This window comes from Protopterus annectens, chromosome 2.part0, assembly GCF_019279795.1.
Source record: "Protopterus annectens isolate FY-2018-M chromosome 2.part0, PAN1.0, whole genome shotgun sequence".
NCBI classification, from domain to species: Eukaryota; Metazoa; Chordata; order Ceratodontiformes; family Protopteridae; genus Protopterus; species Protopterus annectens.
In genome coordinates, this window is record NC_056728.1 from 327,305,411 (window position 1) to 327,323,266 (window position 17,856).

Below are 17,856 nucleotides of genomic sequence, written 5' to 3' on the forward strand. Positions count from 1 at the left end.
TGAATAGTAGGGTGAGCTGCTTAGTCACTTGGTTGGTGAGGGTTGAATAGAGAGCCTTGCCCTGCTGGGCAATCAGTGTCAGGGTATATTAGTGCTTGCTATTAGGTTTGAGCAACTGCTGAGCTGTAAGATGCTTTTTGAGTACTTAGGTTGAGAGTTAGACTAGTTTCAAGAGAAAAACTGAAGAGGAGACTTAGTGGAGCTGGTAATAATTTAACCGTAGCTAAAGAGCACTGCCCTGTGCGCAAAACTGTGCAAACATGGTTTTTATAGTAGGGAAATGAAAGAGATAGAAATTAGCCCAAAATGGCCAAGAAACTTACTAACTTCTGGGCTGGAACCACTCCTCCAGGGACAGAAAGGTTGCTCAAAGCTCCCCTCTCTCACAGGTGAACAGAGAAACTTCCTTCTATCCAAGTAAGGTATGGGCAACTCAGAAACTAGTATCATAGCCCTGAATTCAGCACTAGCCTGAAAACTGGACTATACTAGCTTAGAAAGGTGGGAAACAAGGAATTGTTTTTTTTTTTTTGAAAAGATAAGGCAAAAACAGTAAAAAATACACTTAAAACAGCTTAAACGACTACAAACGATCAGAAAAGGCTATCACGCTTTAGTGTGTAGCCTACAACAGTTAAACAAATTATTTAAACAAAAAACTTTTTAAAAGTGCAGGCAGTCAAATAAGTACAATATGTGAAAAAAACAAGCTTCTAAATCACAGACGCTGGAAAATCTGCATTTAGGTGGAAAACAGTTAAGTACAGCAAGAAAGTACAGAAAGAAAGTACAGAAAATTGATACTTAATCACTCCAAAGTCTCTCTTCTAAGCTAGAAGGCTTGTATCAGTTTAAGGCTTTTTAGTGCTACCCAATAGGTTAGTTACAGGAAAGATGGGAAACAAGCACAGATGTGGTCTTTTAAACCAGAAAGTTGAAAGAGACGGACAAACTGTCCAAATGGTCAATAAACTACAATTTCTGGGCCAAGAACCTCTCCTCTCGTGGTAGACAGGCTATCTAGTGCTTACTACTCCCCACTGATAAGCTAGAAGGCTTTCTTCCAACACAGAAAGGCTTGCGGGGCTCAGAAGCTTACCAACAGACCTGGATACAGCAACTCTGTATCTGAACTAGGCTAGTTACAGGAAAGACGGGAAACAAGCGCAAGTGTGGCTTTTAAACCAGAACTTTGAATGAGATGGACAAAAAACTGCCCAAACTGCCAATAGCTACAATTTCTGGGCCAGGAACCACTCCTCTTGTGGTAGATAGGATACCTAATGCTTACCACTCCCACTGATAAGCTAGAAGGCTTCCCTCCAACACAGAAAGGCTTGGGGGGCTCAGAAGCTTACAAAGAGTCCTGGATACAATAAATCTGTACCTGGACTAGTCTAGTTACAGGAAAGGCGGGGAACAAGTACAAACATAGGCTTTTAAGCCAGCAAGTTGAAAGAGATGGAAAACTGCCCAGATGGCCAAATAAACTACAATTTCTGGGCCAAAACTCACTCTTCCCATGGAGGATAGGCTGCCTAGTGCTTACCACTCCCACTGATAAACTAGAAGGCTTCCCTCAAACACAGAAAGGCTTGGAGGGGCTCAGAAGCTTACAGAGTTGTGGATACAGCAAATCTGTACCTGGACTACACTAGTTATAGGAAAGGCAGAGATCAAATGCAAAACGGGCTTTTAACCAGAAAGTAGAAAGAGATGGAAAAACTGCCCAAACGGCCAATGAACTACAATTTCAGGGCCAAAACCGACACTTCCCATGGTAGACAGGCTACCTAGTGCTTACCACTCCCACTAATAAGCTAGAAGGCTTCCCTCCAACACAGAACGGCTTGGGGGGGGGGGGCTCAGAAGCTTACCAACAGTCCTGGATACAGCAAGTCTGTATCTGGACTACACTAGTTACAGGAAAGGCAGGAAACAAGCTTAGAATTTTTTTTGTTACAGAAAAGCAGCTAAAACAGCAGTAAATACAATTAAAATTGTAGTGCAGGCCAGCACACCTGAGTGTGTAGCAACACTACAGCAAATACAGTTCAAATAAATGCAATTAAATTAACAAATGACTAAAAAACAAGTGCAGAAGGCAGTAAATTAGAAGGCTACTAACAAGCAGTAAGAGCGACTGAACAGATAACAGCACGCAGAAGAGCAACTAACACAGTTACAGCAAGAGCAGCTGAATAAAAAAAAAAAAAAATATATATATATATATATATATATATATATATATATATATATATATATATATATTTTTTTTTTTTTTTTGAGGGAGGGAACAGAGCAGGATTAAGAGGCTACAGGGGTTGTCCTTCCCAAATGCTCTCTTTGTATACAGTAGGAGTGCCTGAAATCAGAATATGATCTCACTGCACTCAGTTGAGTGAGCAAATGAGATGGGCCCAGAAGGAGTATCCAAATACAAATCTACAAGAGTGGTGGGCAATTTCAAAGGCACCAACATTAATATCAAAACAAGAACAGGGAGGGTCGGTGGGAACGAACTAACTGTAGAGAGACAGCCACAACTTCAGTTGAGTTAATATTCAGTGAAAAACACAAATAAATAAATTAATTACAGTACTATATGCAAAAGAGCAAATAAAAGTGTACTTAAATTCACTTATATGTCTAGCTGATTTCATGTAGATGTTAGCCGGCCAAAGCTCTGATATTAAGCAGAGATAACTCAAAATGTACCACTTGTATAAGGCAAGACAGAATGTTAGTGATGAGCTGAAACTACCCCCCACTGCTGTCAATGGCTACACAGAAATTCTAAAAAGTACTCTGTAGAGAGACAGCCACGACTTCAGTTGAGTTAATATTCAGTGAAAAACACAAACAAATTAAATACAGTACTATATGCAAAAGAGCAGATAAAAGTGTACTTAAATCCACTTATACTTCCAGCTGATTTCAGGTAGATGTTAGCCAGCCAAAGCTCTGATATTAAAACTTGCACAATTTCCTGTGATCTTCACAGGCAAACAGAAATTGGGAATTTAGATGGTAGTTTAGATGGAGTTACACTAATGTGTAATTAAACAAGAGCATGGGACAGAGTATGATGCAGCAGTTATCCTAAGACAGGCTTCTCTGTCTCATTATGTTTCACAAACATTACTGCTAAGATCCCAGATCAAACAGAAACATTTTTTACAGGAACAGATTTACAGGAGTCAAACATGAAGATCACCAAAGTTGCATAATCCACTGTAAAAACAGATGGAGGATACCATTCCACACTGATTTCTCTCCAATCAAAGATGTGTCTGGCCAGTCGTGTATAAATGGGGTTACACAAAATTATCAGGGCCAACACAAGGCTGCAGCAATAGCACAATATTAACCTTGTATAACACAACAAATGAAATGGCACAATCAGCATGTTACGGTGAAACACACCCATTGGCTTGCCAAAGCTGTTCAAGTTAATTGATAATGTATCTTCTTCAGCAGAAATTACTCGGGTTTGTACCCACCCATGCACATGCCAAAAACAGTCTTTCAAACAAAGCACTGTGGGAAGTGCAAACTCAACACTATTTATTTTATTTAACCTTTGTTAAATGGGTTCATTGATTAGTGGCCTCTTTTCATGAGAGATCAGAGCTGGTATTTATACTACTAGGGGAAATTTGTCTGAAGCATTGGGGAACTGCCCCTCATTCTTTTTAATACGTGACACGGGATCTTTCACATCCAACCAAGTTACCACCAGGTCAAGCAGATGGGACATTGGTTTAATGTCTAATATGAACGATGAGATGAATTAATTCCTGTGATAGAACTAGATAAGATCATGTTCATTCATAACTATCAATGCTCCTTTTGGTTTGCCTGATGAATATGTAAAATTCCATTTAACACCAAAACAGATATCAGGACTAAGAACATTCCTAAAATAAGCTCAGACTTAAGAAACAAGGGTCTACACTGAAGAATCGGGAGTTAAAAAAAGGAGATACACCTTGATTACAGACATGCAGTCAGAGAAGCAATCTGAGCCCATGTAGATGAACAGAGACCCGGGGCTGGGAATTAGAAATATAAAAAAATATTGTAACTGAATGAGGTGGATAGCAAGGCTACTTTGTACTTGTGAAATGCCTGTGTGTTCAGAGAAGGAATATCCATAAGAAATATTCTTTCTAAAGTGATAGGTTTTGCCTGGAAGGGGTGTAACGCAGGCTGCTCTTTTTTTCTGTGCTAGCAAGCTCAGAATGTTTTGCAGAAAAGCTGGTACAGCTCCATGGTGGAGTTTGACTTGAGATTAGAAATGATAAGGAACTGTAGAAACAAACTGTTTTACAATCCTCCACATTTGACCCTCAGGGCTTGGTGATGGGACCTCTCCTTTTGGTATTTACTTCTGAGGTCTCGAACCAGATCTCTTGATAACAAGAGATTTTAGATGATTACAAACTGGGGGCTGTTAAGTCATACTCTGACACCCAAACCCTCCAAAAGTAACTACCCCTAGTAAACATCTGGTGCACTAAAATGGGCTCAAATTCAATACTAAGAAGTGCATTATCAGTTTTTGTAGATATCACCTTCCCAAATCATACTATATAGATGATACACTACTACAAAATGGAAATATAGTCAGGGATTTAGGAACTTGGGCTGATAATTTTCAATTATCCATTTTCAACTGCAATTTAAATCTATGGATGGGAAACAGAAAATTTTCTCCTGGATTGCCCCCTGCACTACTAAAGGACAGATTCAGCTCCTAAATGCTTTATCCCATGCACAGGTCCCCTCAAATTATTTATGGTATGATCCCAGTTATTCTCAATAGGGGTAATATATAATTACTGACTATGGGATGGGTATGGTCAGGCTATAACCAAATGGGATGGGTTATTTCAAGCACAAAAAGGGAAATTGGCTAGGATTAAAATGGCCCACAAGGGCAGCTGGCCTTGTACCTACCTATGAATCTATAAGTCCCGTTCTTTTGATCAACATATGACAACTGCACAGCTAATTGCCAAAGAAAGGTCATCAAAGCCTAAAGTGATCATCTTTCCCATATTCTCAGCAGTGGTCATATAAGTTATTGATTACAATGTCTCCTTTGGGATGTATTTAACTAAACTTATCTAACAATTAGAAAGACTCCAAAAGTTCATAATTAGAAATAACTAATGCCTAAAATCCCTGAGCTACCAAGAGATGCTGGAAGCTGTGACCCAGTTAGTGTCAGAGGCACAACAAACTGCACACTCCCCTTTTGTTCAGAGGACTACAGGTTCTCTTCCCATACCAGGCAGATGGATTGCTGACACTGCAGTGCAGCATAAAGGGGGTGCTGGAATCCTGAGTGTGTTGTCCTTCAGATAGATATTGAACTGAAGTCTCATCTGCTTTGATTGGTGGTAGCTCAGGTGGATGCAAAAGCCCTATGTTACCTATCAAAAAGAATAGGAGAAGTTCAAAGATGCTCTGGCCAAATTTCCCATAGCACCAAAAATACCACCTCTGGTCTCCCCTGAAAAGAGGCCAGTAGCCTGGTGGGACTAACCCAGTCAACAAGGATAAATAAAATAAAAAAAAAAAAAACGACATTTATTCAAGTCAGGTGTTGTATAGATTTTTAATAGATCATCTAGGTTTCACTTATCATATGCCTTTGTAGACCATGCATACCTAGAACTCCTGTACCTCTGCAAGTCCAGCACCTTTAACAATACTAGAACTAGGGACCTAAATCTTCACTGACAGATAAATAAGACATGATGAAGGGACAGGTTTATAACTCAGACTCTCCCAAACATCTGGAATAAACATTATTCCTTTGAACAGAACTTAGATGATTGGATTGGTAGTCACAAATTTAATCAGAGATTGACCGTTATGACCCTCCTGGGGAAAGGAAGTACTGGCAAAGTGTGAATGGTCATAAGACTTACTGGTCTTGGAATATCTATGAAATCTATGAATGGTGCTCATTAGTTTAAATAGAGACATGGCGCACCTAAATACAGTGAACTATCAAGAGGTCTGTAAAAGATTTTGGTGTGTGTGTGTGTATGTATGTGAAGGGGGAGTGGCAAAAATCATGGGTTACAAGTTCTGGGAACCAGCTTAATCAATAACAGAAGCTATGGATTGTAGAGCAAAAGGGTGTATAAGAGGATGCGCAGGGAAAGATGACAACAAAAAAAAGAATGGGCAAATGTACACCACAGATAAAGGCACTATTGCGCTGTGCAAGATGCAGCTGTTAACAATGAAAGGCCACGTGAGGACTGAGAAAAAGAAATTGTGTTGTGCACATCACAAATTGTAAGCAACAACCTAGACCTAATCTTGCAGTTTTACTGGGAAGAAATTTCTAAAGTTTTAAACTTAAAAGTATCAGCTAGGAATGATAACCTCAGAATGAATAACAACTATATGCAAAAGTCTTGAAGAATACAACAAACAGAAAAGGGTAGGAAGTGGATACACACACATGAAAAAACAATAACACTGAAGTAGTTATACCTTCATACACAAATATCAAAATATCGACATATATCTATATCTATCTATGGTTTACTATTGGGTTATTGAAGTGGACTCAGTCGAATCCACTTTGCGCAAAGTCTGGAGGTTGAACGGCGATAATGTTGAACTCTGATATTACCAAGGTACAAATCTCGCCCCATCTCGACCCATGTTAATGCTTGTTCCTAGGTTGCATTTGGGATGTAATTCAACAATATCGGAATTCAGCATTGTGAATTTTCATGGATGTTGGTCGATGATATGATCATTCGACAGAGTCCACTTCAATATAATGATAGTAAACGCATATATATATATAAAATGAATATATATATATATATATATATATATATATATATATATAGATATTATATATATATATATATATATATATATGTGTGTGTGTGTGTGTGTGTGTGTGTGTACATGTATACACACATATACAGTAGTTACAGTTCACTTGGTTATACACAAATTTAGTCAAAAATTTGAACTGTAGTGCCACTTCAACGAATGGCTGTCTGTGCAAATGGCTGATTGAGCTATTTCCGGGTTGTTCAACAAAGGTAAGCGATTTTCTGGTAGGGCTGAGAGTTTGTGTGTGTGTGTGTGTGTGTGTGTGTGCATGAATGGGGGGAGTATACAGGTTTAACGTAAGACTTAGGTAAAGGGACAGAGTCAGTGCATGTGTGGGTGTATGTCAGTTTAAGGTTAGGGTTAGAGTCAGGTAAGGAGACAGACTTACTGTATGTGCGAGTTAAGGATTACAGTAAGGATCAGGCAATGGGGCAGATTTAGTGTTGTGTATGTGTGCGGTAAATGTCCAAGGATGTGTTGTGTAGTGGAAGTGTTAAGGATAATTTGTTTAAGGTAAGGTGCACAGTTAAGGTTAGGGACAGGGTTAGGTTTGGCATGATTTACTAAGGAAGGGCAGGGGGGCTAACCCTAATACTGGCCCTGCCCCTAACTCGAACTTTGCACCTCACTATTAAAAAAATGCTTTCAGCAACACTACCATTGTTCAAACAAATCTGAGCTGAACTTTGGTAGGGTTATGGTTAATACACTAAAAAATTAAATTTGTTTCCTTTTCGATGTACTGATTTAGGTTCATAGGTTGGTACTAGGCTATCAGTCCTAGGGCCTATACAAGCCTAGCCATAACAATTTCCTGGCTATTTCTTCCCACACTATTTACTTCCTTGGACCCCTGTCTAGCAGGGCGACTGACGTGATCCCCGGGGTGAATTTCCTTTCTCCCATCCAATTGTCAAGGTTCCTTTTGAAGAGGGCCAAAGAGGCACTCTGCTTGATATGTATGGGCAATCTATTCCAGAGTCTGGGGAGTCCCAGGGTCAGGAACCTATCCCTCCAGCATGTTTTGTTTATTGTGATGACAAGGTTTAGATCCCTGGAGCGTGTGGCTCTAGGGATTGGGATTTCTTTAAGTGTAGCATGTCCAACAGCTCTGGGTTTGACATGGCCTTGTATGTTAAGCAGAGATCGCCTCTGAGTAGACGATATGCAACAGAGTATAGCTGGAGTTTTTTAAGGCGGTCAGCGTAGGGCATCTGCTTTAGGCCTATGATTCTTTTAGTGAGGTATTTCTGCGGCCTTTCCAGTTGTTGCAGATGTCTTGAGAGGTACATACCAAATGGGGCATTGTATTCTATAATGGGTCTAATGAGGGATGAGTACAGTGGGACAATGACCTCCTTTTTTCTGGATGAAAAGCCCTTAGTGATGAGGTGTGCCTGACTGTTGTGGCGATGTGATTATCGAAGGTGAGACCACTGTCCACCTGTGTCCCTAAGTCTCTTATTACACTTTTGGTGTTTAGTGTACTGCCACCTATATGGCAATTCACGGATACATGTTTTTTCCCAAAGGGAATAACTATACATTTATTGGCATTGAGCTTGAGCCCATGGCTCTGGCACCAAGCATCTGTTTCTGTAAGGCCCTTTTGTAGAGTATCCACATCATTTGGGGACTCAATAATGGCTCCCAGTTTGCAGTCATCTGTGAACTTTGCTAGCCAGAATCCCTTAGTGTTGGCCTGTACTTCAGAGAAGTAGATGCCAAACAAGAGCGGTCCCAGGACTGAACCCTGAGGTACTCCACTTATCACTTGTCTGGAGCTGGATTTGGAGTCAGCTACTTTTACAGTGTGGGTTCTATCAGTAAGCCAGTTAGCAACCCATTGCGTGACGTAGGGATTAATGCCCAGCTTAGTAAGTTTATCTATGATTCTAGAGTGGGGGATGGTGTCAAAGGCTTTGGCAAGGTCTAGAAAGGCTGTGTGGACCACCTTACCCTTGTCCATGGCTCTAGAGACTGATTCGAAGAAGTCAATCAGGTTTAGGAGACAAGATCGGCCCTTCACAAACCCAAACTGGGTGGGGTCCAGTGTTTGAAGGATGCCATTGTCTTTGTTTATAAGTTCCATGATAATACTCTCCATGGCCTTGCAGATAAGGCTTGTCAGACTGATGGGACGGTAGTTTCCGGGATCCAAGGTGGATCCCCCCCTTGTGGAGTGGGATAACTGTAGCTGTGCACAACTCAGTGGGCCCGAAACCTGAGGTGAGGCTATGATTAAACATGACACTTAGGTGAGGTGCCAGTTCATATTGTAGTTCATGCAGGACACAGACCGGGATGTCATCTGGTCCCATGGATGCTGCATTCTTAGCTTTAGAGAGTGCATCTTTTACCTGTGTGGCCGTTATTACCAGAATTTGGCAATCTTCCAGTATTGAGGTGGGCCATTTAGGGGGTGAGAGGGGGGTGAAGTTGGCACTGAATCGATCTGCCAGGATATTGGCAATATCCTTGGGATCAGTATATTTAATGCCATTCTGTTTTAGCTCAGATCTGAGCATTGCCATTTAGATTCTTGACATAGTTATAGAATGCCTTGTGGTTGTCTTTGGAATCTTTGGCAATTTTATTTTCGTAACTAGCTTTGGAGGATTTTATGAGGGATCTCAGTTTCTTACTGAGGCTGGTAAGGGAGTTTTTTGCATCCTGGGATTTTCCTCTTTTCTGCAACAGTTTCTTCCTTTTGTTGTAAAGTTTGTTTATAGCAGGGGACCACCAGATTGGCTTCCTTTTTTTGGATGAGAACATCTTGGTTCTATTTGGGATGGCACGATTCATGCATGAGTGGATGTGCTCGTACAGTGCCTTAGTGTAGGATTCAGCAATTGAACTTTTAGTTCCCATCTGCATGGGCGTCATGAAGTTTGTCACTTCTGACTTGAGTAGCATGAAGTTGGCTTTGGAGAAGTTTTTTATGGAGGTTTCCTTACTGGGGGATGGGGGTGGGATGTGGATGTTAAGGGTGATTAGCTTATGGTCAGACCTGACTAACGAGGGGGTGACCATACATGTGGAGCATCGATTTCCCGTGTTGGTAATGATCAGGTCTAGGATATTGGGGCCCCTGGTGGGGCTATGGATTAGTTGATCCAGGGCGTTGGAATTTATGAATTCCAAGAACCGTTGGGCAAAAGTGTTGGTACATGAGTAGTTTTCCCAGTTAATGGCAGGGTAGTTAAAATCACCCAGTATTAGGGTGTTTGGTTCTATATTAATATTTTCCAGTATGTTTAGAAAGGTGTAGTGCGAATCTTGGGGTATGGTGGGGGATCTGTTGCAAGCTGCAGTTTGGATTGCAGTCTTACCTAGTGTTAGTTGCACCTGGAGAATCTCAGATGCATTGTGTTGGGCAACTAGCCTGGTGGTGTGAATATCCTTGGTGAATATTGACACTCCTCCACCTTTAGTGTTTTGGTCCTGGTTTGGTGGCCGAAAAGTGTGGTAAGAGTTGTAGCCTGGTATTGCAGGGGTGCTCTCTGGAGCCTTGAACCAGGTCTCAGTTACTGCACAGATCTCGATGTTTTCCATTTTTAGAAGCGCCTCGAGAGAGTGCATTTTGAGGTTTGAACTTCTAGCATTGAGTAGCATTACCTTCAGATTTTGCATGCTTGTACCTGTTATGGTGGTGGTTTTGTCCTTTGAACTTTGCCTAAAAAAGGCACTATAGGGGTGGCAAGAGCCTTAGCCAGTAACCTGAATCCCAGGGGTGACAGGTGCAGACCATCTCTGGCAAAGCATCGTGGTCTGTCGATCATGTCATCCCAGGCAGACAGATACTGGATTCCCTTTGAATGACACCAGAAGCTTAGACAATTGTTGAAGTCAATCATTTTGTCCTTATATTGTGGTAACATTCTGGGCGAAGGCAGGATGCTACTCAGAGCTAGGGTCATACCTGCCTGGGCCACAAGATCCGGGAGCTCTTCCATGCCTTTTTTCATGTCATTTATTTGTATTGTCGGTACTGTGAAAGGGCTATGTTTTGTGTTTCAGTCATTTAATATGTCAAGAAAAAATTCAAATCTGTGGCAACACACAAAAAATTCAGCAAACAACCATGAATAGCACTTTAAAAGGACTCCAAGAAATTAGCGTCAACAAGCTTTATTCTCTGCTTTCATTGAGATAGAACTTCATCAGAAACAAATGCCTTCACTCTAACACTCTTTTTATACATAATTACAAACAATAATTCAATCAACCAATTACTAATTTTGGAATCCAAAAACAAAAATCTTAAACTATTAAAAAAGCCTTAAAAAGCCTTAAAAACACATACTACTTATTATTTAACTAACAGTCTTCTATCCTTTAAAAAAACATTTAATATTAATGGTTTAATTTAAACCAGGGGCTAGGTCTGCCCCAACTTCAATTGCCATATTCATTTTTGTTCTACCCTGGTTTTAAAATCACCTCCCTTTTTATCTGGTTCAACTTTTTCAACTATAGTAAACAGAATTTTTTTTTATAAGAGGAAGAATGCTTACTGTGCCTGCATAATGCATTATTTTCATTTTTTGTCTTTATAGCATATAGGTGTTCCTTGACTCTTTTCTCTAAAGTCTAGTAGTTATCCCAATATAATATGCCTTACACCCTGAACAGATACTAACATAAATTACCCCCTTGAGTTTTACATGAGAATACTTGTGGAATAACAACAGTCCTATTTAAATGCTCTGAACTCAGATAAGGCCCTTCTAAAATGTACCTACAGATGGCACAATCACCACACGTATACAGTCCCATTTCTTTATTAGTCTTATTGAGTTCCTGATTATTTTTCTCTCTCCTATCTGTATATAAAGTTTTCTTTAAATTCCATTCATTTTTATAAACAAATTTGGGACTTGGTCCTATGCTTTGAATTAAGTCCAAGTTTCCTGCTAAGATTTTCCAATTATTCTCTATAACTGTTCTTATTGCTTCTGAATCTACTATCATATCTAAACAGCAAAAGATTGTATACTTATTCTCTTCAGAAGCTTTGCTACTTTTCTGTAACGGCTCCAATAAAATTGGGGGAAATTCACTATTCCTTTTTCTATAATCTCTTGTGCTAAAGTCTCCAGTTTTTCTTGATTGCATCCTGTCTCTACAAACACAGTGGTAATGAACTTTACTTAATTTCCAAACGGAATATTATCTGTAGTTAATGTGGAGGCTCTTATATATTGTCCTTTGGGTATATTATATTTCATAAAATGTGGGCGATTCCTACTAAAATGCAAATAATTATTGCTAAATGTCCCTTTTCTAAAAATACTGCTATCTATTTTCTCTTTGTCAGAATTCCATTCCAAATTAATTTCTAGGAAGTTAACTTTACTCCCTGTTTGACCCAACATAAACTTCAAAAATTCAGAATTGGTGTTAAGTTCTTTAATTAACGTATCTACTTGGGATCCATCATTTTCAAGAATAAAAAATAAATCATCTAGAAACCAACAGTAATATACAATATGGAATTTACTTTTGATGGGTTCCAAAGTAGCCCATTCCCAACAGCCTAGGACCAGATTGGCAAAGGCTGTAGCAGCTGCTGACCCCATGGCTAGTCCTCTGACTTGTTTGTAAATGTTGTCATAAAACATGAAATAGTTATTTCCAAGCAGGGTATCAAAGTTCACAGTAAAAGATGACTTCTCTATTAGAATACTCTGTACATGTACTTAAGAACATCCTGACATATTCAATACCTATATCTTGTGGTATGCTAGTGAAAATCAGTAATAAAAATATTGTTATCCTTTTTAAAAATATATTCATCAAGAAACATTCTAGGTTTATCTAAAAAATCCCAAGAATCTCTTAAATAAGGAGTCTAATGCTTGTACAACAGGATTCAACACTGCATCCAAATATAAGGAAATTCCTTCCATTGCATATCCTGGGGCAGACACTATTGGTCGAAAAGGTGGATTTTTACCATCCTTATGGATTTTGGGAATCCCAAAAAAATAACCTAAACATGGTTTTTCAACATACATAAAATTATATATTTCATAACTAATATTCCCATCCATAAGCCATTCATATAAAAGAGAGGAAACAGACACTAAAATAAAATATATAATGGATATGCATGCTCTCACTTCTCTGAGAGAAGTGCAGGAATATCCAAAAAATGTTAGTTGCCTCAGAAGGTGTTGGCAAGCAGCAGGAAAGTTAAAGCACAGTCAGATACCATGGTTTACCCTGCAACAGAACTTTATGTTGTTTGCTATTAATGTTTATGTTTGTAAAATAAAATAATTAATTACAGACAAAAACGTTATTTGCCGGAACAGCCTGGGGGACAACTACCAAAATTACGGCAAGAAAAGACCCCATGAGTTGATAATACTAGTTCCTAAGATACACCAAACTCACATTTCCTTTATTTTTATTTACTTTTATTACAATAATAGTCACTGATTACAACTTACCCTATTAATTCTGAACAGCTGTTATGGGAAAACAAATTGCAGAGAAACAGATGCACTCAGTAGGTGAAACAAGGCAGAACAAACAACTGGTCTTTTGTTTGGTTAGTGCCGTACAAATTAATCTCTACCTGTTGGCCTCATATGTAGCATAACATCAACTGCTGTTTGCTTGTTTAACACCTTATATTCTGCTAAACTGTGTACATATACCCACATTGGACAGTGATGGTGGGTTATTGGGGGGGGATTTGCTTTACCTATTGAAAAATTCATAAAGCTTCACCTTTTATTACCTTCATTATAAGTGATGACTGGTTATATTTTATCTACTTCCACTTGTTAACAAAGAAGTTGTGCCAGTCCTTTTGACATTTTCATCCATAACCTGCACTCATGAAGTAGTTCACACAAATACGATACTTACAGACAGCTCACATCACCAAGATCTTAGAACACGTTGGATATACAACATACAGTTAGGATACATTAATAAAACTTGCCTATTTCCGGTACGTTTTACATGTCTCAAGCACAATTCTGACAGCTACAGCAAGCACTCCCAAGTATGAACCAGAAGCCATGTGGGTGATCTAGCTAACCCAAAGCATCACACAGTTATTTCCCCTACCCTTCAAGGATCCTGGCTAAGAGAAGGTAAGTGACTATGAATACAGCTGCTTGTGCATGACTGGCCCAGCATAAGGTGATGCAGGGCTCTGCAGTGACCTATTGCAAGATGCGCATGACTGTTGCAACCATGTTTGACATCGTCACAGTCACACATGACCTGCGTATGATGTCATTACCCATCAAAGATCACCAAAGTGCAGCACTGCAGACAAGTGGAACTCTGGAACATAGTATGAAAAGGGCCATAAATTTCCTTAAGTCTGTTCAGAGATGGACTGTAATGTCCATTTTTCATAAAAAAGGAAAAAGGCATGGTAGGCATCTCCATTTTTAAATTACTATGCACGTATGTGTGTGCAAGTACACTCATGTGTTGGGGTTCTTAACAATGCTGAGCTTTGAAGAAGGAGCAATTACAATATAGATATCAGTTCCTAGGTGAAAACGTTTACATAATCTGCATTTCTTTGAGTTTGCCAATTATCCTAATGACTGGAAATGAGACATTTATACCAGAGGAGTATATTCTTGATCAGATTTTGAACATTTTCTGTGCAGTATTTTCCCTGTAACACTTGGCTGGCACAATGACCCTGGATAAGAACTCTAGGACTGAAGGGTAATTGCTAATACACATATGGTATGGGTAACATCTTTATCAGTTAGCAATGCCTACAGCTTGGTCTATAAAATTTGCAAAGCTACCAAAACAAGTCACAATTTTGTCCCATTCTAAACACCCAGATATACAGACAACAGATTGTAAAGGCTGCCAGCAAACCATTCCTTTCTTTCTAAAAACAGTTTTTGCACACCAGAAATTTAATACCAGTGGAGAGCCTACAATCATTACCCACAGTCACAGAAATGAAAGCAATCAGCTGAAATAAAACTTTGTTTCTGTAAGAAAATGTTTACTTTAGCAAAGTATAGCACTTGTTTAAACTAAAAATGCAAACTCTATTTAATATTATAATTACAAGATCTTATAATAAAAGGAAAGGAAAGATATGTACCTGGTACTATGACACCATAAACAGTAACTTCCTTCACACTGTCTAATGCACCAATTGTGTCTGCGACTTCAGTGGTTGCCACATTTTCTCCTTTCCACCTATACATTCAGGGAAAAAGGAAAATCTGTCTGAGACATAAGCTACGTAATTCAGTTTAAAATATATTTTACTCTAATTAATAAAAGCAGCAGCAATTATAATAGAAATAAAAGTTGCAATAACAGCTTTGTGCCATATACACCTGACAAGGAAAGTTGAAGTAAGGGATGTTTGTCTTTACAAAAAAAATCTCAGAAATGGTAATTTTTAAAATGAGAAAGCATAATCTCAGTCGATCTGTGAAGGGGAAAAAAGGTATGGTTTACAACCAGAAAAAAAAAAAGAATAAACGTAACACAAGCACGGAAAATGGTAATAAAAAGACATGACTCACTCCTATGGATATTGCTATAATTGCTATACAAAATCATTTTTTTTTCTAAATTTCTAGAAAAGAACTGATTTAGCCGAGTCAGGGCCTAGTTTCAGTCTGTGCAGGCACAGACGGGCTCACACACTTTTGGTACAGGTGACGTTTTTTTTTTTTTTTGTTGCACAGATCCTGCCAGGGGCAGAGTTATTTTACTGTGAATTAATATGTACACAAATAATTAGCACAAGACACAATGCCTTTATTCTTGTACGTCATGTCAGTTTGCTACTGACTGACAGAAAAATCTTAGAATCATTCTGAAGACAAAGTCACATGGACATATGAAACAATCCATATATGGTGAAATGCAATACATTCCTTCTGACTCACACTTTCTGCTGAGCTTTAACTGTGGAAGTATGGTTATCTGTTATCTGCAGTCCTATTTCCCTTCCAGAGTGGCACACAATGGCTACATGTGTGTACAATCTCCAATAAAAGATGTTGAATGACATATATTTCCCAAAGCTATCAGGGGGAGTTCAGCTGCATTGTCTGCTGCTGGAATAAGAGATGCACACGAGGTCTATAACTGAGAAGGTAAGAACTATCATCATCATCATCATCGTCATCCCCCATTTTCTACATGGGGTCGGGTGTCATGTCACTTGTCACCGCCTCTCCCTATTCAATGCCACTCTCCTAATTTCGACAGTCATGCTTTACGGTTGCATGTCTTGTCTTACACAATCCATCCACCTGTTTGCTGGATGTCATCATTTCCATTTGCCTTCTTCCTGTCTGTCCCAAATCTTCTTCACCAGATTGTCTTCTGCTTTCCTGTACATGTGCCTGAACCATCATAATCTGTTCTCTTTGACCTTCACCGCAATTGGACCTACTTTGGCTTCTGATCTTATGTCCTCATTTCTTTGTCTGTCTCACAGTGTGTGTCTTAACACCCATCTCACCACATCCTCTTCATCACCTCTAGCTTCCTCAACTGCAATGCCTTTACTACACAGATATCTGTACGACATAGTAGTACTGTTCAAACCAGTTTTGTATACCTTACTTTTCAGCTTCTTTGGCATTCTTCTGTCATACACTACCCCTGACACACACTGTGTCAGTTGGCTGCATCCCCTCTGATTCTAGCTTGGCCTCCTCATTCAGACTTCCCTTCTTGTCAACCACCCCTCCCAGATACTTGAAGCTGTTAATCTGGTTCCACTATTTCCCTTCTAGCTCAATTCTCTGCTTCTTCTGATTTCCCCCATTTGCTGCCATTACAGCTATCTTGTCTGTATTCATTTTCATTCCACGTGCCTTCCGTTTTGCATTCCATTCCTCTACCCTTTGTTGAACTTCTTGCTCAGAGTCTGCCTGTAACGCCACATCGTCTGCATACAGCAGCTTTATTGGTCTGTCCCTTCTAACGTGTTTGCTAATGTAATCCATCACCATGTATGAACACAGCACTGGGCCAGAACTGAACCCTGATCCACACCCACTGCTACTGGCAACTCTTCTTTAAGGCCAAACACTGTTCATACTCGAGTCACTGGGTTCTTGTACATAGCCTGCAATAATTCTACCAGTGTTTCTGGGACTTCAAATCACGGCAGGACTGCCCAAATCAATCAAGAACTGTCATGATATAAATCTCTGTCTGAAGCATCAGTAATTACTGCAGATGCATATCCATATGTTAGTATATATCACATAACCTCCACTGCTTTCGTTTGGAATAACTAAGACGACCACACAACAAAATATTATTTGTATGCATCCACTGAATATTTTGTTGTGTTTACTAGGAGTGATGCACAGAAAACAGTGGTAGTCACTGTGTAAGCTGGGTACTCCCAAGTGTGCAATGTGTTATTAGGAAAAGGCTTTAAGTATGGTGTTCCATGGCTCAGCGAGTTGCACTGATACAATGATGATAAGAGAGTTCAATACTCAAGGTGTGAGTGAGTTACTCTAACGAAAGGTGCATATACAAAGCCAGTTAAGAGAAATGGCTTTTTGAACTCAATATGTAGGTGACAATGTAAAGATGGTAAACAGCAGTGATTCAGAGATGAGGTTCTCAGTAGTCTAAATGGAAAATAAGATACAACATAACTGCTGATGTACAAGAATGATTCACAGACAGGATTTTTGTTAAATGATCTGTGAATTCTACTAATGCAATGCAGAATGATAGGAAATACTACAAGACAGGGATTGTGGTTAACGGATTCACTGAAGATTAACCCACTTTACAAACTAATGCATACATTGTATATTACACTCTGATTGTGCATTGCACTGTGCTCGTACAGTAGAATGTATATACTCCATTTCCATGTAATCAGCCTGAACAACTTTGTTATTACTTAAATTTCTTTATTTTTCTTTGTGAAATATTTTGTATTTCACCAGAACTAAACCTGAAGTTGGTCAGTATATTGAT

General features: G+C 39.2%; 1 protein-coding gene across 1 annotated transcript in view; it reads right to left on the minus strand.

Moving 5' to 3' along the window:
• The window catches only part of LOC122793087 (long-chain fatty acid transport protein 6-like), a 1,586,067-nt gene that overhangs the window by 95,314 nt on the left and 1,472,897 nt on the right, over nucleotides 1-17,856 (minus strand). The window contains exon 8 of the mRNA XM_044060808.1: nucleotides 14,984-15,081. Coding sequence (XP_043916743.1) covers nucleotides 14,984-15,081 — 98 coding nt within the window. The remainder of the gene's footprint in view (nucleotides 1-14,983; nucleotides 15,082-17,856) is intronic.